This window comes from Tiliqua scincoides, chromosome 4, assembly GCF_035046505.1.
Source record: "Tiliqua scincoides isolate rTilSci1 chromosome 4, rTilSci1.hap2, whole genome shotgun sequence".
In the NCBI taxonomy this organism is placed as follows: domain Eukaryota; kingdom Metazoa; phylum Chordata; class Lepidosauria; order Squamata; family Scincidae; genus Tiliqua; species Tiliqua scincoides.
The window spans coordinates 57,958,923-57,984,965 of record NC_089824.1 but is presented as its reverse complement, the minus strand read 5'-3'; the positions used below and the strand labels follow the sequence as shown (position 1 = coordinate 57,984,965).

General features: G+C 40.1%; 1 protein-coding gene across 8 annotated transcripts in view; it reads left to right on the top strand.

Annotated features, from left to right (window-relative positions):
• EPB41L3 (erythrocyte membrane protein band 4.1 like 3) overlaps window positions 1-26,043 on the top strand; it is a 168,059-nt gene that overhangs the window by 128,106 nt on the left and 13,910 nt on the right. For 5 of the 8 annotated variants that reach the window (XM_066623666.1, XM_066623669.1, XM_066623670.1 and 2 more), the window contains exons 10-13: window positions 2,516-2,613; window positions 5,944-6,119; window positions 10,720-10,940; window positions 23,487-23,540. In XM_066623666.1, coding sequence (XP_066479763.1) covers window positions 2,516-2,613; window positions 5,944-6,119; window positions 10,720-10,940; window positions 23,487-23,540 — 549 coding nt within the window. Of the gene's footprint in view, window positions 1-2,515; window positions 2,614-5,943; window positions 6,120-10,719; window positions 10,941-17,578; window positions 18,122-23,486; window positions 23,541-26,043 lie in introns of all 8 variants that reach the window. The other 3 variants (XM_066623672.1, XM_066623668.1, XM_066623667.1) reach the window with 3 other exon arrangements.

Genomic DNA, 26,043 nt, shown 5'->3' with positions numbered 1-26,043 from the left:
AGGCATTCACCACTTCCACCCAGATGATCACTGTAACTTTAAAAAAAAATGTATGTAAGTCAGAGGTTTTCAAACTTTGAGGGACCTTTACTCCCTCAGTAAGTTCTTGCGGGGAAGGGGCTAGGGCAGCGACACGATCCCCAGGATTGTGCCAGTGAGGGGGGTGCTTTGCACTTCAAGAAGACAGGGCTGCAGCAGGCTGCAAGAGGTGCAGGGAGCCCTGCACAGCACTCCCCGCACCTCCTGCAGCCTGCTGCAGCCCTGCCTTCTTGAACTAAGTGCAAAGCGCCCCCCCTTAGTGATGTGATCCTGGGGATCTTGTCGCTGCCTCCCACCCCTTACAGGGACAGGGGAAGTGTTACACGAACTGGTGGGTCACGACCCACCAATTTGAGAACCACTGATGTAAGTAACAAATGTTTGTATGTCTTTCAGTAGATACTTCTAAGGTAGGTTGCTTAAAAACTAACCTACTACAATCATACATCATGACCCTATAGGTAAACAGTTTGAAGCAGGTGTTTGGGCCAGCTTCCTGTATAAAGTTCACCTGTGCTTATAGCTGGTACCCATTCTCAGTCCGCTTTGGATTATGGTAAAGGAAAGTTCGCTGTTTATGAAACAAGAGCATTCATTGAATTATGATTGCATTAGATCAGGTGTGGGGAAACATTTTGGCAAGAGGGCCACATCATCTCTTTGACACTGTGTCAGGAGCCAGGAATAAAAAGAATTCATTTACATTTCAAATTTGAATACATAAATGAATTCATTAGAGATGGAATTTATATGAATGAATGAATTTTACTGAGCTTATTTATAATACACATGAGAACTATAATACAGGCATGTAGAACAGATGCAAACTATGAACTGTTTGCCACATACCTCTTGCACAGTGAGAACATACAGACCAAGCCAGAAACACATGGAGACGTAAGTTGTTCAGAGGCAATGCGGGGTGTTAAAATAATGCCCAGGAAAAAGCAGAGAGCACATGGAGACGTGACTGATGCACAATTATAGATGTGCTTTCGCCAGACATTCAGACCAAGCCAGAAAAGTGAGGGGGGGGGTGTAAATAACTCTTGAGCACACACCTCTAACATAAAGCATAGTCGCAAGCCAGCACAAACTCCAACAGTCTCCAACAGGCCAGAAGCTCACTGGAACATAAAAACATTTGTTCTCCCTGAGAGTTGCAAATGCCTGTAGGCCAAGGTTTGCCCACTTGTGCACTATCAGATCTTCGTGTCTTATTGGTTTCATTTGCTATTAAGACCCATCAAGAAGTAGAAATCCCCATGTCCCAGGACTGGATGAAGAAAGGGCTATTCTCACAGTGCTTCATCTTTTCAACAGGTGGTGCCAGGCACTCATGTCTTTCATTTAGACTTTGGCACTGATCCTTGAAGGATGCTAGTGCAGTTAACCTATCAACTTAAAATGCAGATCTATATTCTGAAATAATAATGTTTCAGGATAACAGTGTACATATCATACATGATGGAAAGATGGTTGCAGTAACACGCAACAGTGCTAAAATGAAAAATGCATATATGGTTAAATAGAATGTTCCCCGTTAAAAGTGATTTAATTTGAAATTTGATGTAGGGCACAATCCTAACCAGATCTATTCAGAAGTAAATCCTATTGTGTTCAATAGGACTTACACCCAGGAAAGTGAAGTTAGGATTGCAGCCGTAGGTAAATTACCTCAGGCTTCTCAGAAACTAAGGTTTGCAATTCAGGTAGTAAAATGCATCTTGTTCTTGCAATATGGATATTAAATATTTTTAAATGATTTTTCTTGTGAAATCTGATATAATCTGTAATGTATGTGAACCTAAAATTTTCCAAATAATATCTTTCATTCATTCAGTTTTTGACCTGCTTTTCTCCCAGATGGGCCCAAAGCGGCTTACAAAACTGTATAAAAATATATAAAACAATTGAAACATAACTAAAAACATTTTGTAGTGCAAGTTTGCTTTCTTTAGCTTTTCACTTTCCAAAATGTTGTGTGATCATATTTGTGTTTTTAGTTTTAACAAATGAAATATTTTTTACACAGATTGCACCACTGTGGCACGTAATAGAATGACCTGTCAATGTTATCCCTGAAAAAGAATATTAAGTGGTTGCATCAAAACCCTAAAACCATTAGGAAATCCCAGAGTACGTTTGTTGTTTTTACCTTAGTCCTACCTTTGTGTTTTCTTTATGGCATGATGCTTAATTGCATTACGTACTCCTCCAGGAATATTCTTGCATTCAACCCAGAGGTTGGTCTCTCCCTGTTGACCAAATTAAGGTTTCATGGGCAACTATAAATCTCTAATACCCTGAGTGGTGTTTGCTTAAGTCGGCAACCCAAAGTGGTCTCCCAGGCAGTTTTGTATGTAATATGTTTATACAGATGTGAAATATGTATTACCTGAAATAATAATCTGTGCCATAATCTATTCAATACATCTTAAGTGGAATTAAATGAAATGTTCTTTTTCTCTCCTAGTTTGAGCAGTTTGAAAGCACGATTGGGTTTAAATTACCAAATCATCGTGCTGCAAAACGCCTGTGGAAAGTATGTGTTGAACATCATACATTTTTCAGGTACATACTCTTTTTAAAGGTTAATGTTAAAATATGACCCAGAAAAATAAATATTTAAAAATGAATTTATGCAGGCTCCTTCAGGTTTAGAAAACTTTGTTATATGGTTTATCAATAAGACTGAACATGTAAAGAAAACATTAGAGGTCACATCTAGAGTAAGGCCTCTGTGAACGCAAGCTCCCACTGAGGAGAAGAGCGTTCCATTCACGCAAATGGGCACTGCTCAAGTAGAATACTCCTGTTCATGGACTGCATTTCTGTTTACAGAAGTATTACTCTGGATGTGACCTGAAGAAAAGCATACCATGTACAATTGTGCTTTTCTTTCACAGTATGAAAGTCTGTGGGGCTCAGTCATTGTAATTTTTGTCCCAAGTGATATTTTGGCAATTAATTGTGGTTGAATAAACTGGAACGAAAAAGATCCATTTTTCCGACCTAATTGATGTCAGGTCCTTTTTCATGTACTTTCTTAAACAGAGAGCTATAATGTGAGATGCTGTACATCTAATGTTATAACACTGAGACCATTATATGAATCAATGAAAAAATTTTTATTCATTTCATAAAGAGGAGTGGTAGATTTACAACTGATGTTATCATTACAACTGTCACCACTTTCGCATTTGAAAAGGGGAGTCATGTAGAAGGGAAGACTCAACTAGAAAACATTTCAGTTATCTAAAATAGGAGCTAACCATGGACTAATTGTTTTAACTGTTGGAGACACTGAAGAATAAATGTGATGACTTAATATGCCCCTATGAGAGTGAAGAATAAAGGGACCGGGTATAAGTGAAATCAGGATTATGCACTTGAGAGATGGGGGAGACAACATTCCCTCTGATTATGACACTAATATGGAGGAAGAGCTATTACAATTAGCTGTTCAATGATTCCCCCCCCCCCATGGATACCGAAATCCACAGAAAAAGAAATCTGTGGGGAACAGTATGGCAATAATTTACCTGGGGGCCATGACCAGCCCTCTTGAAATGCCTCCTGGGTGTGACTGGAACTTACTTCCAGTTGCATCTGGATGGCCTTCCAATGCAACTGGAATTTGCGCTTCCGGTGAGAACCAGAAACCACTTGTGGTCGTGTCTGGGAGATCCTCTGAGGCCCTCCAGCCGCAGGCTCAGCATCTATCAATGCCAAGTCCATGGATAAGAAGCGCCCACTGTGCACCATTGATTGTTATAATCTAATGATTTTTAAAATGTGGTGGATTAGAGAACCCGGCTCTATGATGTGGAGTGAATTATATGTCAGATCTCATGTTTGTAATAATACTGGATGAATAGGGGTATAGCTTAGAGCAGGGGTGCCCAATATGTCGATCGCGAGCTACCAGTCAATCTCGAGGTGAAATGAGTCGATCTCAGGCTTCTCTCCCATCCACGCATCCCTAGGAGTGAGCCCCTGGCAGGCTTGTGAGCCTAGGGAGTGAGCCCAGAGAGTGAGCACCTGGCAGGCTCCTCCCTGGGAGAGGAGCCGCTGGCAGGCTTCTCTCCCATCCACGCATCCCTGGGAGTGAGCCCCATTGACTCTACTGGGGCTGACTTACCTTTCCCCTGTTTTTGCACTGGTATGTATGGAGATCTGCCCCCCCCCAACTTCCATCTGTTGGTTCTGTGTGCAAGGGGTTTTGCACTGGTCTTGCTGTGATGTCTATACAGAGATCTTCCCTCCCCCACACCTGTCCCCAGCTTTTGCACTGGTATGTATGGAGATCTGCCCCCCCCCCCAACTTCCATCTGTTGGTTCTGTGTGCAAGGGGTTTTGTACAGGTCTTGCTGTGATGTCTATACAGAGATCTTCCCTCCCCCACACCTTTCCCCTGTTTTTGCACTGGTCTGTATAGAGATCTGCTCCCTCCCCCCTTGTACTGGAATCCAGGAAGATCTGGTGAGGAGGTAGATGTGGTGTCAGCAGTGGCCCCTTTAAGGGTAAGGCCTGGGCATCCAGCAGAGTGTGCTGCACAGCTGCAGCCACTTGAAGGCAATAGGTGCCCTCAGAGCACCTGAGGCAGGAAGAGCTCCACTTATGTATGTGAGTCAGCCTTTTCCTACATGAAGATCATTAAGTCCAAGTACCATTCCACCATGACTGATGAACATTTGGAAGTGTGCTTGAGGCTGGCTGTCAGCAGCTACTGTCCGACTATGCATCCTTGGCTGATTCACTTCAGTGCAAGTCATCAAAGTAAACTCAAGTAATTACAAAAAAATGTTTATAGTTAATTATGTTGTGTTGTGCAATATTGGCTCATGTGGTTATGCCAGGTACACCAACATACATTGTACACATAAATGTTATATGTTATGATGGCGCGAACATTGTAAAAAAACTGGCAGATCTCCGGGCCTTGCTGGGTTTCAAAGTAGCTCTCGAGCCAAAAAAGTGTGAGCACCCCTGGCTTAGAGAGTGCCCAGAGTCTATGCAGCTGCACCAGCATGAATCTTACTTATAATTAAAATTGGTATCACATTCAGTTGCCAAGAAAAAAAATAGTTGTTTTCCTCTTTGACTACATGAAGAACCAGATGCTGACAGATGTCTTTCTTTGCAACAATAACTGACATAATTATAGGGCCCTCTGTATCCACAGATCCTGTATCCACGGATTCCTTTTTTCGTGAATTCAGTTCACAGGTCCTCAGTATGTGCACCCTTGGTGCACGCCCTCTTCAGAGATGAGGGGAGCTCCTCACCCCTCGACTCTGGAGGGTCCTCTGAGCCTGTCTGCCATGGCCTCTGCCAGGCTCAGATTGAGCCCTGGAATGCAAAGAAGTCACATCCGGTTTCACAAAAAACCTGGAAGTGACTTTTTAATGCCATAAGGCATTAAGAGGCCCAGGGAAGCCCCCAGGGATTTCCCTGGGACACGTAATACCTTATAAGGCATTAAAAACATCACTTCTGATTTTATGGAAAAACCAAAAGTGACTTTTTTTCATTCTAGGGCTCAGTCTGAGCCCGGCAGAGGCCGCAGATAGATATCTTTGCTTTCTGCTGGGCTCAGAGGACCCTCTGGAGGGTGGGGGCATACACCGATATCCGTGGTTTCAGTCAACTGCGAGGGGTTCTATAACAGAACCCCCGCAGATAAAGGGGCATGCCTATATTGTTCCACAGATTTTGAAATACACAGCTACTTCATCATACTATTTAACTAAATATAGTTTTCATGTAATACTGAGTGCCACATCCATATCCCTTCAACTCAAGGCTTACAAAATGTAGATGTAAATTAAATGCACATAATTTTTTTGCATTCAGAAACAACTATTTATAATCTTGTTTCTTCTGCTTGATACATTCTAGGCTCTTACTCCCTGAGGCCCCTCCAAAGAAATTCCTTACATTGGGTTCCAAGTTTCGCTATAGTGGAAGGACGCAAGCCCAAACAAGGAGAGCCAGTGCATTGATAGACCGTCCTGCACCTTATTTTGAACGTTCATCAAGCAAACGCTATACTATGTCTCGCAGCTTAGATGGGGGTAAGATACTCCTTGATTATTTTTATTTGGTGTTTTCAATATACTTTTTTTAATTTTGAAAAAGGATCTCACTGGAGAACAGATTTAAGCAGCTTGTAATCTCATGTCCCTTGAACTTCTGCTGGAAAACACTTGTAAGTATATGCATGGTATTTCATTTGTTATAAGAAGGTGCCCATTTAATAAATATTATTCATCTGCTTTTCCTGGGTCTGTACATATGGCAGTACACGCAAGCTGTGGAAAGAGAAACAACCAGAGTTCAATCTCTTCCCACTTATTTCTTCTTTTGCTACTGGGATTCCTTACTATCTTTCTCAGCTTTTCAGAGTATCCCAGTGAAGGATATCTTTGTATTCAGTGGCCTGGTTCTGTGTAGTCAGAAAAAACTTCCTGTTTAGATCCCAAAACATAGACTAGCATGCATTCATATTAGTAACCAAAAGGAAAGGTCAAATAGTCATCCTTATCATGTACAACTGGCATCAGAATTCTATTTCATTTGGTTGCACATTGATATAAGTAATCTACATTTTTGTATTGGCAACCTTCAGTCTTAAAAGACTATGGTATCGCACTCTGAAAGGTGGTTCTGGCACAGCGTCTAGTGTGGCTGAAAAGGCCAGTCCGGGAGTGACAATCCCTTCCACACATGATGATGATGAAAAGTAAAGAAATAAAGTTGTTACTGTGGGATAGTGAAGTGCTTAACCCACATTCGGTTGAGCTACATGGTACAACAGAGGTTAGCTTTATTTATAAGAAGCAAGCAAGGAAGGCAAAAAAACTATGGTGGGAAACTGAGTACTGTGCCTCTGCAGTAGTTTTGATCTTGATTGCATGCCTCCCATGCTGTTGTTAATAAGAAAAAAAAACTTTCATTGGCTTTTAGTGGAAAAGGACTGTAACAGAGATCCATAAATAATTAGACCACATATCTGGTTTGACCATAACTAGGCCTGGGAATGAAGGAACTGTTGCTGTGGAACCAGAAATTATATAGATGGCTAATCTCATATCCTTTGAGAAGCTGTACTCCTAGTGAATAGTTATAATAAGGTATACATTCAATTAAATTTTAGAGATACTTTTCAACTTTTATATAAATAATGCTTTCCAAGATAATGTTGACACATTCCTACCAGAGATTACTGTATATCACAATAACTTTAAACTGCCTTTCCAAATCTTTCGCGCAACGAATTTGCAAACTTACATTCCAATCCTAATAGGGCAGTGGTTCCCAAACTTTAGGAGCCCGCAAACTACTGAGGCAAAAATTGGAATTGGTAAAATCTCATGCCTTCTTTCTGTACTTGTCCTGTTTCTCTCAGAAATCAGGACCTTAAAGTTCTTTTAAAACTAACCAAGCATTGACAAAATGTGCTCAGAAACGTAAATGAACATAACAAGTTTTCAGTACAATACTGTTTATTTGCATGTAGATAATGATACGTACTTTTATTCTTTTAAAATGAATGAAACTGGAAATATTTAATTAATATGGAGAAAAGCAGATACTGAAGGTTGTTGAAAGTCAATGAAAGAATCTGTGATCAAATAAATTAGTTCTTGTTGCTCCCTGCTGAAATTGGTAACATGGTGTTTATCACTCATTAATGCTGATCCCTTGATTACTAACATGCTTTCTGCAGGTTACCAAGCAACTCATGAGCTTACTGCTATGCATGCATCTCAAAGTACAAATGGTTCTCAACATTATTTTTCTTCTGATTAATTTGTAATAAGCAAGTTGATCTCTACAGAAGGTTTTGGTATAAGAGCTTTGGAATAATTGTTATGCTGCATTTCGCAGCACATTTAGCTAGATAGTTAGTCAATATGAGTAGTTAATATTGAATAGTCAATATTATCTATGGTCTATTTATCCACTGTTAGATTCTTGTTGTTATTCTTATGAATTGTTTTTAGCCACACATTAGACATAAGTGTACAATTACCTGATGGTCAGTGTGACAGCTATCCTCTTGGTACAGTAACCAACAAGCAAAGCAGTATGGTCTGAATCGAGTGAGGTGTTGTTTTGTATGTACAAACAACGTTATCACTTGGCTTATTGGGAAGGGTTTTTTTCTCCTTTGGACAGAGCACTTTTAAACACAGTGAACATAAAAAGTGATTTGGGGATTTAGTGAGGTGAGCCACTGGAAGGAGAGATGGTCTAATAAATGTTGGTGTGCGTGTGAGTTTGATGTGCACGCATCTAGGAATCACAGATAATGTATAATAATCCAGAAAAATTAAAAATGATAAAAGACTTTTTCTAGAAATTAGTTGCAAAATCACTATGAACAAGGCGTATAATGGATAAATGGGCAATTGGCAATATTTTGTATTATCATTTAATAGTCATCATTGAAAAGTTTTATATTTAAACTTTTATCTAGCACACCCTTACACACATAAGCAAGTTTATTCAACTGAATATTAAACTTCAATTACTAAGGTGTAAAATTACCAACATCTGGCTTCTATTTATTTATTCCATTTGTATCCTCTATTTCCTCCAAGGAGCTCAGAATGAAGGTTTGTCCAACAACCTTGCAAGGTAGTTAGGCTGAGACTTGCCCAAGAACATGTTTCAAGAATTGAACCTTGATTTTCTAGATTCAAGCAAACCCTGAGTCTAGCTACTACACTTCCTTTTACACACACATGAGTAGTCTCATGATTTCAGCATTATATTTAGGAAACATAAAACTTGGAAAATTGACATGTATAGTTGTAATTATTCCAACTCTTAAAGTTGTTGCTCAATTCTCAGCTGGTGTGCATGTGCTTCACTACAATTAAATTATAGCCTGTAGAATGGTACAGCCAGAAATAGTTTGTTTGGCATGCATCTGATTCAGATCCAAAGAAGGTTCGTTTGTTCATTCATTCATTCATTCATTCATTCATTCATTCACTGGAAAGAAAAATTTTAAAGAGTTGTATATGTTAAAAAGGAAACTTACAAAGGCACTAAGCCTCTTCTTTCAGGAGACATCATTGAATGCTCATTTTGGTGTAGATTTGAGCACATTTAGGGCGCAATCCTAACTGGCAGTTATGCTGGCATAGGAGGACCTGGAGTGTCGCAAGCGTGCCGTAAAGCACGTTTGCACCTCCATGGGTGGGAGCCGCATCGATGCATTCAGATGTGCTGACACGCGGAGGCAGGCAGAAGCCTCTGCAGCTGCTCCCGCGCCGCCGCTTGTGTTGGCATGCATGCACCTGCACAAGTGTCAAAGATAGGCGTGCGGGAGGGGGTGTCTCTGGGCTGGGGGAGGGCAGGTGATGGGCAGCCCTGGGAGCGGGCACCCAGGGAGTCGGGGGTAGGGCTGGGACCTAGCGGTTATGCCAGATCCCAACCCCTGTCCCCGGAGAGAATGGAGCAGCTTCCAGTCGCTCCGGTCTCCTCAGACCTGCGCCACCTCCAGAGGTGGCGCAGGTCTGAGGAGACCCACTGGGGTGCGCAGCCCTTACCCCAGGGTTAGGAAAAGAGCTTCCCCTTGCCCCTGGCTGGGCCGCTGTAGCCAACAAATCTGTGTTGGATGCAGTGCAAGCCTCCTGGCTTGCCTGCTCCAGTGCAGGTTTGGATTGTGCTCTTAGAGCTACAAAGAGTAGAAGAGTCTACTTCAGTTCAGGAGGAAGAACGATTTAGGATGTTTTCTCAGTCATTGGAAAAAATGTCACACTTTGAATGGATATTGATTAGAAATTTCTGGGTGTTTTTGTTTTTTTTAAATTTGAGTTCATGGATTGTAACCAGGACATTGTATCATATCCAGGACATTCACAGATCTGTAACTCATGATTAAGATGTAAGTAGCAAAATTTTTAGGCTGCCATAGAGTGAAGAAGGAAATGTCCTATGTGAGAAGTATACTGTACAGAATTATTTTTTAGATAACGTATAACTTTTGGAAAGTGGATGATGTCATTTGATTATATATTCACTCTCATGTGTACTTAGTATATTTGGCTTGTTTTACAGTTGCATTCACCAATGCAATAAATAATTCTTTACGTATTCAGCTTTCTAAACCTTTATTTTTTCTTTGAAGTGAATCTTGTGATTCACAAGAACCAGTGTGAATGAATTAGTGAATCTTCTTTGAACCTGTATTGGCTTTTAGGTTCATAGTATCCTTAATTTTCCATCTTTGTTTTGGGCTGCTTTGGTTATATTATATTGAAAATGTTAAACATTTTGTTTCTTGCTCTACTTGCTGCTTATTTATTTCTTCCATTCTTTAACAGAAGAATATTGCTGTGTATTCAGCTCATGTCTGTATTTTGATGCTAAGCATTCTTAACAGCTAACATATTTAAAAGTATTCTAAATATGTGTTATACAGCATCTGCATGTGTGTGAATTAGTTATAAATCCTCAATAGGATGTGTGTGTGCATATACACACATATATTTAATCCCTTAGCAAATATACTTAGCATTAAAACATGTTTCTGCATGTTTTTGAAACATGACATTTTTAGCTCCTTTTGGCAAGTTGCTTTAATTCACAATATCATAATTTAGCTTTGCAGAACAATTTATTTCAGACTTTACCTCTTCAAATTATATTTGCTTTTAGCATCAGTGAATGAAAACCATGAAATGTACATGAAGGATTCTATGTCTGCTGCAGAGGTTGGTACTGGCCAGTATGCCACGACAAAAGGCATCTCTCAAACCAACTTGATAACCACTGTGACTCCAGAAAAAAAGGCAGAAGAAGAGAAGGATGAGGATCAGAATAAGAAAATGAAAGCAGAGCAAGTCACTCCAGTATCAGCTATACGCCATGATACAAAGGTACAGCTTTCAGGTTTCTGTTTAACTTGACTCATTAAACAGTATTGTAAATGCTACAGTAGATAGAAATAGAACGGCCATAGTATAAATTAAGTATACAATGGTAAATATATTATAATTTGGCATATCTTATTTCTCTTACATGAATTTTAATTCAAGGACTTGTACTGTTTGCAAAGTTAACATATTTGATTTTATAGAAAAAGAGTTCACTTTTCAACAATAGGAGAAATTCTGTACAAATGTAATGATTTTGTAGTTACAGGCTGAGATATGCCTTCCCCCCTTTTTTAACAAGAATTTTTATTTTTTGAACATCTTGGTTATTTTTTCCGTTCACTTTTGCTTTATCTTAGTACTCTTGAGAAGTGTGTTCTAATAGTTCATTGTTCCTGTTCTTCATTTTCTGACTTGAACAGCTATTCACTTCCTTTTTCTGACTAATCTTTGAATCGGTTTTACTGATTTGCCTCTAAAGCATGTGTGTCGAACTAATTTCATACTGTGGGCCAAATAGCATTCATGGTGCTTGCTGAGGGCCAGAAGTGATGTTATTAAGCCATTTCAGCCCAACACATTTATGCAGTAGGGATCAAACGTGTACATCTGTGGGCCAGGCAGAAATGGATTAAGCAGGAATTGATGTCATTAAGCAAGAGCTGAGAGGTGCTCAGCAAAATGATGTATTGGCGTAAGTAGCACTGCTGAAAGGACAACCTGCATGATCATTAGACTCTCCCAACACTTTGGAGCTTCTTCCCTTCTAATTCCTCTTGGTATGCCTGTTCTACCATGCCATTCCCCATGTTCTAAGGTCTCCTTCCTTCTCACCCTCCCAGCACCTTGGCAGAAGTGCTGCTACTGAAATGGGTATGCTGGGAGAGCCCAATTGTAATGCAGGCTGCGCTTTCATCAGTGACATCTCAGCAAAAGTGGCATTGCTGAAAGGGTGGCCCACATGATAATTGGGGTCATCTAGTGCCATCCTTTCAGTAGTGCAGCTTCTGCCAATGCGCCACTTCTCAGCTCATCTGTTCAGAGCAGCTGATGATGGTGCTGGGGAGGCCAAATGTTATGGGAAGGAACTGAATTCCTTTCTGCGGGCCATATCTGGCCTGCAGGCCTTATGTTTGACACTCCTACTCTAAATCATAGTACATAATATAGGTATTGGCATTCATCTCATTCCATCTTCCTACCACAATAAATGTTGAATTATGTCAACTCTATTCTTACTCTAAAGTAAATCAAGTAAGGTGGCAATCATGAACCACCCATTGAACAAAATAGGATTTACATCTGAGTAGATCTGGTTAGGATTGTGCCCTGAGTTTTTTAGCAGCACACCTGGAGGATTTTGGAAAGGGAGGGGGGAAGTGATGAATTTGCAGGAGGGGAAGACTTTGTTTTGTGTGTATCTGCTAATTGCAAACTGAGACCTAGAGACTGTTTGGCTGGAATCCTAACCCCACTTTCCTGGGAGTAAGTCCCATTGAACACAGTAGGACTTACTTCTGAGTAGACCTAGCTAGGATTGTGCCTTTTGTCTTACAATAGCAACCAACAGAGTACCCCCCCCCCCAAAAAAAAAAAAAAGGAGGCAGGAGGAAAAAGGGATGGCTGAAAAGGAATGGGGATTTTTTTTATTTTGAACAATTTTTGGAGACAAAGCCATCAAGAGTGGCTTTTTTTCTTTTTTGAAGGGGGAGGAAAAAGAGAAAGGTGAGGATCCTTCGTTAAGCTGACATAGACCCCAAGCCTATGTAGGTCTACTCAGAAGTAAGTTCCATTTGAGTCAATGGGGCTTACTCCAGGAAAGTGTGGAAAGGATTGCAGCCACGCCCAGCAAGATTACAACTCACCCCAAAGTAGATGGGAGCTGCTCACACACACACACCCAACATGCAGATGCCACCCCTGTTCCCCCCAGGCAAGATGGAGGGATGCAGGCTGGGGCATTTGGACACCACCACCCCCACTAGGAGCAGGCTGGTTCCTTTCTTCCCAAGCAGCCTGACCAATCCCAGGATGCCCAGGGCAAGGGGCACACTGGGAAATGTAGTCCTTGGGGTGAGGTTGCACATGGAGAGAGCTCCATGATGAGATGCGGCACCTCTGTCTGCCTGCCCAGCCAGCCTTCTCTCCCACCTCCCCCCACCATGTTTCACACGCCCTCCCAGCCTCACGCTGCCCCAGCCACCTTGTTCAGAGCTGCAGAAAAGCAGCAAGGCAGCATGTAGAGCAGAGCAGCCTCTCTCTCCGAGATGCCTGGCAATGCCCCTGGAGGCTAGCCACGCCTCACTAGGGAGGTGGGCTGCACAGATTGAATACCTCAGGGGTAAGGGAACATGGTTTCCATTACCCTGTGTAATGGAGGTCCAGCAACCCCAATGGGTCTACTTGGATCCATGCCAGCTATTTAGCTGGTGCAGAACTGAGAAGACCTATGTCAGGTTCTGAGGCTCAGGAGGATGATTAGGATTCGGCAACAGCCTCTGCCACTGTCCTTCTTCCCCTCCCAGGCCTCAACGGCCCCTGGCCACACTCCCTGTCCAGTTTTACCCCCTCCCCACCTTCCCCTGCCCTCCCTCCACTCCACTCCCTCCTTCCTGAGTGGCAGAGCACTCAGCACCACACTCTCCTCTTCAGCATCCTGCTGGCACAGAGGACCAGCACTGACTGGCACTGGCCTCTCTGCCAGTGCTGCTCATTGCCTGCCATTTGTGACAACCATTGCCAGCTCAGTGTGAAGGCTGCTGGCTCTGCCCCTGCATTGGATCAGGCTGCTCATGGGACTAACTTCTGAGTAGACATACGTTGGATTGCACTGTAAGACTTTTCTTGCAGTGAGGCACTGCATGCATCCCACCGATCAGCATTTTCTCTGTGCATGTTTAAAGGATTTGCTCTGTGAACATATGGAATCCAGAGGAACATATGACTTACAATGTTACACAAGCAGTTGTGTAAATGGAAGAATATCCCTGGACTTCATTTCATTAAAGTAGTGTGGAAGCAGCATGTCTGTGAGTGGAAGAAGTTTTCCATAAGCAGAAGAGACCTCTTGATTCAAGTCTATGTATTTAGATTTATCTCTCATTAAAGAAATCTAAACCATGAGGAAGTTAAGCCACACAAGAGGGGAACAAGAGGACCTGAGATTACTATCATAGGGTAGCAATGGCCAAAAAAAAATTATCTGTGAAGATAAAGTTTTAGATTTTTCATCTTAGGCCCTAATGCTCAGATGTCCATGTACAACTCTGGGCTCTATATAAACTTCTCCAGATATTAATCTATTGAACTAATGGCCAGTCACCTGCTGGGGGCAAGGGAAGTGCAGACTGAATTTTGTACTACTCACCCGTTCAAACAAGTCGTCAAAGTTGATGTGAAGCAGTCAGAGTTGATAACCACAGAGGATGCACGCCTCAATCTGTTTGATCAAGAACCACTGGCAGTGCATACCTAGTACTAGAAGCTGGGTGGAGCTTTTTAACCTATATGCAAAACCAGTGTACACTGGAGTTGACAGTTGATTTATTTATTTTTAATGAAATTGGATTGCACCCATCAACTTGAAAAAGCTGTGTTTTTCAAAATGCTTTGTATCTTTGGAAAGATGGCTATATTTTAAATTATTACTATTATAATAGTTATTATTACTAGTAAGTTATTACTATTGTTAATGATTTTATGTCAATTTGACTATATTAATGAATGCTTCTGGTAACCCAGGGAATTTCTGGAAACTTTTGAACAGTTTGCTTAGTAAGAAGATCTCAAGTTAGCTGAAAGACAGTTTTATCAATGCCTTGACATAAATACAATTTAAACGACTGGAAATTATCACAGAGCATCTATGATGCTGGATATGTACTAGAATATGCTATCAGACCATGTGTGGTTATGGCTGATACCCCGTGTAAACTAAGTATGCCCTAACATATCTCAGAATCTTTTGTAGAATATGACTGTGCTTTATTAGAAACAGCATGTGGCTGTGATTTATTAGAAAAATAAATGTGACTATTCCTTGAGGATAAAAATACTTTGAAAACCATGGGACTATATTATAATAGTAATGAAAATATGTCAAATTGGATATCATAGCATTTGCCTTTGGGTGCCCTAGATAAGCTCTGTGTGATAGTCTGCATCTCCCTGCAGTAGTAACCTGCTAATATGTTAGTAGCCCCCAAACCAGCTAATATGACACATTTCCTCATGCTAACTTACATCCTTTACCACATTTTTTATTGGATTTCCAGTTTTTTTAATTGTATTTATGTCAAGGCTTAATGAGAAGGTACTAAAACAGTGCAATGGTATATTCCACAGTTTCAGTGGAACCTTTTTCTGCACAAGTTCCATTGATGACATGTGACAGGGGCACATAAAGTTACGAATGGTGTGGGTAGTTGAGTGGTTTTAAAAATTATGTAGCATATTGGTTAGGAGATACCCATTATTATACTATGGCTTTAAGCATCTGGGACTGGGGAAGTCACTGGTGGAAATAGGAAACTTGATCTGACTGAGGAAAGCAATTCCTAGGCTGACACTCTGTTTCAGTCACACTGCAGAAGCTGGAACATGGGCATATCAATTTTTTATCTGATTCTCCGAAAACAACACAGTATATGAAAATGATTTCAATGATTGAAGACAAGCCTTTCTTGCTTTGTAATTTGTGCTTGCACTAGGTGAATATACCAGGCCAAGATCTTTTTTTCTTCAGGTTGATGAGTCTTTCCTAACCCCTTCTGAAAGTTTATTTTATTTATTATTATTCTGAAAGTTATTTGGAACGAGCCTAATTATTAGACACAGTAACCTTTACACAACTGAAGGGAGGCCAAGAGTAAGACCTAAATCTTGAAATGCAAGTTTCTAAAGTTATGTCAAATCTTGCTGAGTCATACTCATCCCACTTATGCTGTTTGACCAATCATACACTTGGGTCCACTTTTGCCATCAGTTCAATCAGAACCCCTGCACGTCTTCTTTTTCCTGGCGTGATTTCATCATTTGCACCTGTGTGTTATCTCCTCGCCCTGGTGTTATCCTTCGTATTCCTCAAGGCCATCTGGCTCTCTGAATTTCTTTTACTTTCCACTTCAAAGTTAACTCTTCCTCCCCCTTCCTGCTGCTTCACACCTTTTCCCTCTCACTTTGCCTAATCCTGCAGTTCTAACTTCAAAGGTTCTCACTTTCTTTCCCATGCTTTCCCTCTCTGTTTTGTAATTTCCCCCAGCTACTTCATACTAACCTACCCCCTCCTTTATTTTATGAATTGAATCATCCCCCTGTAATTCTTTACCCCTAAAACTCCCCACACCTTCTTCACAGCCCTATTTTTGGCAATCCACCTCACTTCAGTTCATAAGGGAGTAGTTCTGTGTAATACCTTAGTCCTACACAAAAGGTTAACAATATTACTTTGAATGTGTCCAAAGATAGGCAGGCAGATATTTCAGTCCTGGCAAAATAGGCTGATTTTCTGATTACTTGACCCGCCTGTAAATTCTGACCTGTTTGCAGTTTCCACACAGTCTTTTGAAGCAGCTTTATGCAAGTACACTGCAGTTGTAATAAGACACATAGTTACATAGTTACAACCCTCACATAGTTACCAGGAGATTAATAGGTCTGTTATCAAAGAAGGATTCTAACATCAGCTTAAACCACCTTCTGGCATGTCTTGTATGAAATTCTTCAGAGATTATCATCATCTCTCTGACACTGTGCTGGGGACCAGGAAAAAAGAATTAATTTACATTTCAAATTTAAATAAATTTACATACATTTGAATAAATGAATATATTAGAGATGGAATTTATATGAATGAATGAAGGTTTTACAATAGCTCAAGGTCTATAAAAGGCCTTGCACAAAGCAAGGCTGGCCTTTGCTGCTGCAGCTGCATCACAGACGTGAAACAGCAAGCAGTGGAAGGAGTCCTCTACCCGCAGCTCACGCAAGAGGTCAGACAGTTGCCCTCACACTGAGAGCAGTTGCATCAGGCCTGCATGGGCTCCAGCAAGTCTCCGGAGGCCAGAGATTCATTGGAGACAATGGGCCAGATTGGGAGTCCCCAAGGGCCATAAGTGGCCCCCAGGCCAGGGTTTGGGCACCCCTGGTCTAACAGAAAACACTATCACCACCCCCAAACAACAATTTCCAGAGGCAGCATCTTGGTTTAGAATATTGGGAATACAGACTATGGTTAGAGCAATCTAGAAACTAAGGAGTGGACAGCAGTGGGAGCAAACATGTCTGCAACATGTTCCCAATCTGTTCAAACCATGGTTTGGAGGAACACCTGAATTGAGCCTTTGTGTTTGAGAGTTTTTAGGCTGTGAACCAAATCTAAATTTTAAAACATGAGATGTCTAATAGTATATTTTAAAAGACAGGTTGACATTCAGATTTGCTTGATTGTGCTGCTTCTTTTCATTTGAGTAATTATGGCACGTAGCATGGGATTTGGTATATTTTAATCCAGTGATTAAATTTGGGTTTTTTAACCTTGTGTAATTAACTTTTTATATATAGAGAAAATAAACTAATTGCAATTTTCTTTTTGTCCTTTTGCTCTTGCACTTTGTTTGCTGCTCTTTCTTCTCTTTCATCAGCCACCTTTGCTTTGCACTGATTCATCACACCCCTCACCATCCTCACAGCCTGGTCCCCCTGCATCTTCAACAGTGCTCCGTAGGAGATGTAAGGAGAGCGAGTCATCCAAAAACACTGTTCAAAAGCACAGCGAGTCTGACCTGGACTCTGATAGACAAGGAAGAGTTTGCTCGATTGAACAGGATATAGCATTTAGCTATAAGCAAAAAGCTGGCAAAGGTGGAACACTGTTTTCCTTCTCCTTGCAACTTCCAGAATCATTCCCCTCTCTCCTAGATGATGATGGCTACTTGTCTTTTCCTAACCTTTCTGAAACCAACTTCCTGCCAGCAAGTGTGCAGCATTTTCTTCCCATTCGCTCACCATCCCTTGTGCCTTGTTTCCTGTTCATCTTTTTCTTTCTGCTCTCTGCCTCTTTCTCAGTGCCATATGCTCTCACTCTCTCCTTTCCTCTGGCTATGTGCCTCTGCTACCTTGAGCCCAAGGCGGCCTCCTTGAGTGCTTCACTTGACACTGACCTGAGTGACAGTTCAGAGGAAGAGGTGTGTACCTCGGCACCGAACACACTTTTTTTGTGTTCATTGCTTCAGTCCTAACAAGTGTTAGAATGCTGCAATAGTGGTCCTACTTTCAGAGCCTCATTTCTGTCTGTGCTGATATGTTACAAATTTTTTAATTGTTGTTGTGTTGAGACTGTAGCTTGAGCCCCAGGGTTAGGCACAATGCTCACATGTGTGGTCTTTACAGATTGCTGCAAATCAACTTTAAAGTACCATACTTAGATATTTCATCTAACTGCATTTTTAAAAACTGAACAGTGCTATCTGAGAACACATAATTAGGAGAGGAAATCTATACTCACATTTTATATGTTGTAAAAGTTCAAAATTAAAATGAGGTTTAGAATTTGTTTATATAGCACAATCCTATGTGTGTTTACTCAGAAGTAAGTCCCACTATATTCAGTGGGATTTATGACCAAGTAAGTGTGTATAGGATTGCAGTCCCTAGTCAAAATTTATCCAGTCTTTGAAGTGTGTGTTATTTAGATGCAAGTATATAAATCCAGTGCAAATCCAGTTGGTGTTTGAATAAGCCAACTGATTGAAAATTTCTCAATGAATTTTCATTTGGATGCCATTTCTTGCAAAGTACCAAATGCTGTACTGCACTTCCACTACCAAAATTAAGAGCTTCCTATAGTTAGTGTGAAAGGCTACAACAGTTCTGTATGTTTGACAAGAAAGTGTTGTGGACTGGCAACAAATTATCCATGAGATTGATTTTAAAAAACAAAAAAAGGAAATGCCATCAGAGAAAAGACAATTTATTATGCACAGATCCTTTCAATTTTTTCCACGTTATAAAATCTGAATTAAAATTTGTCCTTCTATAGTAACTTTTCCATTGCCATCAATAGGGATAACTGTATTAATGTTTTATACCGTCAAAAAAGATATAATATTTAGGTAGTTCTAACTGCAATCCTGAACTTAAACATAATCCCTTTTAGGCATCTGTATATTTGAGACATTAGGATAAGTAATGTAGGCAATTTGTTAAAAGGAATTTAGACTGTGATCAAAAGCAAACTTACTTGGAAGTAAACTCAATGTGACTTGTTTCTGTGTGGAAATGGATAGAATTAGCCTGATATCTTTTTGAGATTATGGCTTGGTTCAGTCATGACACTGAACCATAGATTGATGCTACAAGACAGAGCCTTGTGCTTCTATGCTCCTCCTCCTGTCTTCCTTCTCTCCTCACATGCTCCAAATCAATTAGTTCATGGTCTGAAGCTGGTTAGCAATTTTGGTTTGGAAGGCAAGTGCAACCCATTGTGTATGCCAGTTCAGATGGAATATATACTACAGTTTGCACGAAAGTGGAAGTAACTAGTGAAACTGGAGCACGTAAAGGGAAGGAGGATTGTACACGTCCAAGGATTGTTCATGTAATGCTAACTCGTGGCTTGGCATTATACATGAATCAACCCCAGGACTAGTACTTCAGTAGTAGATTATTCAGACCTGTGCCTAATCCAGGGTGCTTCTTTTGTTTGGACATACTGCATGAAAGTTTACTTCATTTTAAATTTGGGCATGTCTGCATTACATCAGCAAAACAAAACACAGCAGTTATTGTAGACCAACTGGAAGACATGTAGCTGAAATTCTTTTATTTTCATTTAAAGTTATTTTAACACTTTCTTTCTCTGCCTTTTGGCTCTATCATAGTACATAGTTGAGAAATTAAAGACAGCCAATTACAACCTACTCATCCCTTTAATTTCCTGTTCCTGGGCAAACACACTCTCCCTTAAAATGGCTAGTAGTCCTTGAGCATGGTTGATCCATGTGACTTGTAGTTAAATATTACATATTTTTATGAGACAGTTAATAGTAGCCGTCAATTTAACTGTACAGTTTGGGCCATTTTAAGGAATTTTTGAGAAGGGATGACTCTATGCTGAATAATGTTCTGGTGCCCTCATAGCTGACACTATACTATTCAGGATGATTAATCTTTCATATTTAAGAAAAATCTTTACATGTAGAAAGAATGAGAGATGTAATGCAGGTGGGAAATTTAATAATAAACTTATATCCCAATAAAGGGATCAGGACATGTGAGATGTTTCTAAGATTAGGGGCTACTGAAAGGCAAAACTGTTGTCTGCATCCCTGTGACAAATATGAGGTATCAGAAGAGACTTGCAAGCTACACTGGAAACATTGTACCCCATGATCCCATGAGAGGTCATTACCATAGTTTAGGACTCTGTGGTATAGCGCACTTATATAAAGACTAGTTCAATCATGGTAAAGATAAAGCTAATTAAGTCATGATAGAAGCAAGCCCACATAATGCAGGGCTTATTTAAGATTTGAAAGGATAAATTTATGTCTTGAAAGTTGACCACTGTTCCAAATGTAAACATAGACAGTCATTGTCAAATTAACTTTGTTTTATAATATTAAATACAAAAAGTTGCCCAAAATAAATGGGTTTAAACCAGAATAGCTGACTTCATAACATTTGTAGTTACTTTAATGAATACTCTTTTAGTGTTATAAAATACGTAAATACAAATCTAAGCTGCTAAATACAATTCAGTACAAATGTGTTCATTCAAAAAGTAGCTACTGAACTTTGCCTTGCTAAAGAACCCAAACTACAGAATGTACAGCTTGATGGAACTGACAGTGTAACCAAAATCTGAATAGGTCTCCATTTGCTGTGGTTTTCTGGACTATGCAGGGAGAGAGCTGAAGCCCCACTCCTCTCCCCAGTGTTTGCCATAGCTTTTGCCTGTGATTAAATGTGGGGAGATTCTCACACTATGTAGCACCATAGAATTAAGGGATAAACAGCTTCCCCTTCTGTGGATGTAGCAAACCTCTCAGGCCCAATTTTGCAGTCATAAGAACATAAGAAAAGCCTTGCTGGAACAGTCACTGTGGTAGACAGAACTGCATTTGAAAAATATAGCTTTTGCAACTTTGTTGTTGTTCTATGAAACAAAGTGATGGTTTGTGAAAAGATGCTAGAAAAATGTTAGAAAAACTTTAGGCTACTTCTCATGAGACCATTCGTACTCTAATATGAATTACTAAGTACAAAATCTAGCTGCCAAAAATTAAAGGTACATGTAAACTGCTTTTGGCAGGGTGGGGTGTATTCCTTTAAAACGCATGAATTCCAATCCAGACCAAGTCACTTTTCACACAAATTTTAAAATATAAGACAGTAAATCTATGCATCATTCACCCTTCATTCTAGATTGTGATTTAATGTTTTCAGATATTTATACCCAGGAAGCAAGTCCTTCCAGGCTGGGTAACAAAAGGAATAAAACGATAAAATATCATGTTTATTTTGTACTCTAGTAACCATTCCCAAACACCAAGGATCCCATAAGAAGCACCACTTAAAATAACAAAGATAGAAGAGAAATAACAGATCATTTGTATTTGAAATAAAAACTTTTAAAAGCTTTAACAGTATCAGATCTTCTATCCATATTTGGCAAATAACATTTTAAAAATGTGGAAAATTTGAATCTCTATCCAGATTTCACATGGACCTGGTTTAACACAGGCAGCAGAATGTGGTAGATGTCTGCAGGTGGGTGTGTAAAACTCTTTTTAATGCTCCCTGCATTAAAAAAAAAAAATCTTGTAAGTTATACTCAGCACAGCAAATATGAGCCTTTCTAATGGTAAGATTTTTGTGGATTTTTTTAAGTTCAGGAATTTTTTGTTTAATAGAGAAGCATTCAAAAATGGAATCCCACACCTGCACTCTTAATGAATGCCATTCTGCTGCATTCATGGAGCAAGCCCCATGGGCACTATTGTCCAATATCTTGTTCGACCCCTTTTTTTGTGTGACAACAGAAACCCATGTTTAGGTGTATTTCGGGTGGTATAGAAACTCTTAGATTCTATCTATGACATCTGCATCATACTTGCCATGAGCTGCTGTGTTAAATTTTAAAAAGTTGCATCAGCCTACCAACCTGCTGTAGTAATTTGACTGTTGAAAATTACCACACTTTTCCAGAGTACATTACAGTCTGACTCTGGACTATTGCACCATCATTTAAGCCCAGATAGTATTCCCTAAACCTATAGATAGGCAGAGATCACATGGTGTCATCAAAAGATATTCTGATATATTAAACTTACAACAATTGTTGTCTGTGACTTGAACATGTCACTAATACAGAACCTTCGTCATTGAGACCTGAGGCTGTAATCCCATACATGCATAGCTGGGAGTAAGTCCCATTGAACTCAATGAAACTGACTTCTGAGAAGACATGCATAGGATTGGGCTGTAAGGCTACAATACACTTACCTGGGAGTAAGTCCTATTGACTATAATGGGACTTGCTTCTGAGTAGACATGCATAGTATTGGGCTATGACACTGAACTGCCTTTAAATGTTACTCTTACAAGACTATTTGTTAAATCTCAGAGATTTCAGCCTCCCTGCATAAACCCCATCAGTTTTCAAAATCAATTTTCTTTCTGTATAGTAATTGCTTTCAGACAGTTTTACCAAAGGTATTGATACATTCTAAATCATCAGCAGATTAGGATGGATAATGCTGTGCTTTGTTTCACTTTAATCATGTGTACCTGGTAAATGTCATTTATTTTCTTTAAGTGATATTTTTGTCATGTTTTGTAAACTGGATGAAAAGTATTGCTTTTTTTTTTTTAATATTCCCTACAATTTAGAATTAATACCAGATTATCTGCCTTGACATAATAGTTTATCTATTGTTATTCTTTCAGAGGCAGAATGTATCATATTCTGTTAACGTTTCACATATTGGTTGAAAGTAGTTGGTAATGCAGACAGCCGTGTAGACTTCTTATATGTGAGGAAAATAAAATCTGTACAAATGAGGGGCTGAAAGTCAGGTGACTGTTAAAGTAGCTTTTAAGTAATATATATTACACAATTTCTCTTTTCTCTTTTTAAATTTGAACTGAAACTCCATTAAGATTTTTATTTTTTTATTAAAAGTGTACACTTTTTGTGCTTTATAGTAGGAAGAATCTGCTTTTGCAAGTTTTAGTTCTTGTATAAAAGCCACCTGGCTTTCCTAAGAGGAATTTTAAGTTTACATATCATTTTTTCCCTGGTCTTTTTATTAATAAAGCTTTAACACAATAGCCATATGCTTTGTACAGTATGCCTTGAGCCTTCCTCTGAGTCTGGTCTATGATTTTGCTTCTTTAAATTGTCTGTAGTTTGAAAAGCAATTCAAGTGCGGTTCACAGGGATGTAGACTTGTTAAATTAACCTGTGACTTGTTTTTACTGATGAATTGGGTTTATTCTTTATTCCTGCTTCCGTGTTGGAACCTGGTTATTTGTATAACAATACAGACTGACAGTGAAAGGACAGATACTGCAGCTGATGGTGAAACCACTGCCACAGAGGTTTGTACAGATGCTATCGCTATGTTAGCCAAAGAATGTAGCATAGTCCTACATGTACATTCTATAGACATTAACACATTGTGCACATTTATTAGTGCAACTGGGGTTGGTTCTTGCAATATGCTTCAAATTAGGTTCTGATACCCAGGTTTAAAATACACACGCATTCGGACGGCATGAAGGGTCCACATGTGATTTACTCACAAGTGCTGACTAGAAAGCTATCAGGCCTCATTATTTAATCTCAACATTGCATTTTATATATGTGTACCTTTTGTAGTTGAAGGTGTATGCATGTATTCTGCTATTGGAATATCATCCTAATAGCCACATTATGGAGGGTACAGGTGTGCATTGCTCAAGCACCATTCCACTAACAACTGATCGAATATACAGTGCTACAGATGTTGTATTATAGGCTAGTCAATTTCATTCAGTTGCAGGCTCCAGATGCTACAGACCTTATACCACATTCAGCCACTCTAGGAGGCTGAACATCTGATTAACAACAGAATCATTTAACAATAGGGTTTGGAAAGCGTATCCCTGTTGTTAAGCAATGCACATCTGTACATCTTTTAAATAAATGTTTAAATAAAAGTAAGTTAGACTACAAGTGTAAAATGTCTGCATATAATGTAGTAGGAAAGTGCCTGCCATAATGGGCAGAGTGTGTGTGGAGGAAGTCATGTATACTAGATTAACCCCAGAGCCCACAATGCATCTTTGTAAGCTTTAAACACCCAGTTGTACTGAATCCTGTTGTGGGATTCCTGTCCAAGAGGACCAGGCCACTCAGTATCAAGATGGTGGACAGGTTTTTGTCTTCTAGTGAATGACAACCATTCAGTTACATAAGAGAAAGTAAAAGAGTGCACTTTGGGTGGACGCTAAACCATCTATCCCCCTCTGATAAGCCTGGTGACCCAGTCATTAAGAATCAAACATGCTCCTGTCCTGTTTCTGGTCCGCATAGAATGTAAAGTACGTTTCATAATTCAGTGTTTCAAATATTCATTGTTCCATATTACTTGTATATAGTTTTTAAGAAATTGTGCTAAATTAACAACCCAGTCCTATCCCCCTGCTGTGCCAGGAGGGTGCAAACTGTGCCAGTGCACACAGTCACAAAAGTGCTGTAAAGCGCTTTGTGATAGCATGAAGGCCAGGTGCACTGGTGGGAAGACCAAATCCTTCCCACTGGCACAGGTAGTCACACGAATGCCCACTAGGGCAGGTATGTTTGGTGCTGGTGGGAGTGGGGAAGAGATGGAACCAGGTGGTGGAGAGCAGCGATTGGGGTGGGGTGGGCAGATTTGGCTGCGGAGGGTGTGAGATTGGCAGTGGCAGCTAACCCTTTCCTGGGTAAGATCTGCCTACATGAATGAACTTGCACCTTTCACCCGCGATATCACCAGTGCATGTCTGAGTTGACCCATTGCGGCTGCTGCGGCTTACCCTGGGGCAAGGGGACAAATGTCCCCTTACCCCAAGGAGACCTCCCACAGCCAAAATTCCCTGCAGGATGCATCAGAACCTGTGCTAGTGCTACTGCATCACCATGCAGGAATTTAGTTAGAATTGGGCTGTAATTTCTAAAAATGGCTTCTCTTATGGAATTTAATATGTAACAAAATCAAAAACAACCACCCCAGTCTCTCATTTTACACAGCTTCCTGATTCAGGAATATATAGTGCAATTCAAGTACCTTCAACCTGTTGTATAATCACTTTGATATATATTTTGTCTTATTATTATCTTAATATTATTGAAACCTATAATCAATATTTTCCTGCATAAAAATCTATAAAGCAGAGAGAACTTCTTCGTTGAAGTCTATTCAAAACGTGTTGTACTGTACTATATTCTGTACAGTCTTGTACAAATTTTGGACTTGTCTTATTAGAAGTATTTAAAACATAAACACCTTATTTCGGTGTTCTGCATGCACGGCAGTGTGCACTTCTGTTCTGTTCTGTTATAGGCCACTGTTTTTCATGTACTTGAATTGACTGGGTATCTTTACATATACTTCCATTTTTCTTGTGGAGGTGACAGGGGAACAAGGAGCGGTAGTCCAGTGGAAGAGCGTCCCTTTTGCAGGCAGAAGGTTCCAAGTTCAGTTCCAAGCATCTCTTTAATGAGAGAAAAAGTAGAACCAATTAAGAACATAAGAACAGCCCCACTGGATCAGGCCATAGGCCCATCTAGTCCAGCTTCCTGTATCTCACAGCAGCCCACCAAATGTCCCAGGGAGCACACCAGATAACAAGAGACCTGCATCCTGGTGCCCTCCCTTGCATCTGGCATTCTGACATAGCCCATTTCTAAAATCAGGAGGTTGCACATGCACATCATGGCTTGTAACCCGTAATGGAGTTTTCCTCCAGAAACTTGTCCAATCCCTGGAGAGCTGCTGTTGGTCAGCTTTGAGAAGACTAGAATTCAGGGATGGGCAAGCTTTCAACTTTAGGGATCCTAGACCTTTAACAATTGTGTAGG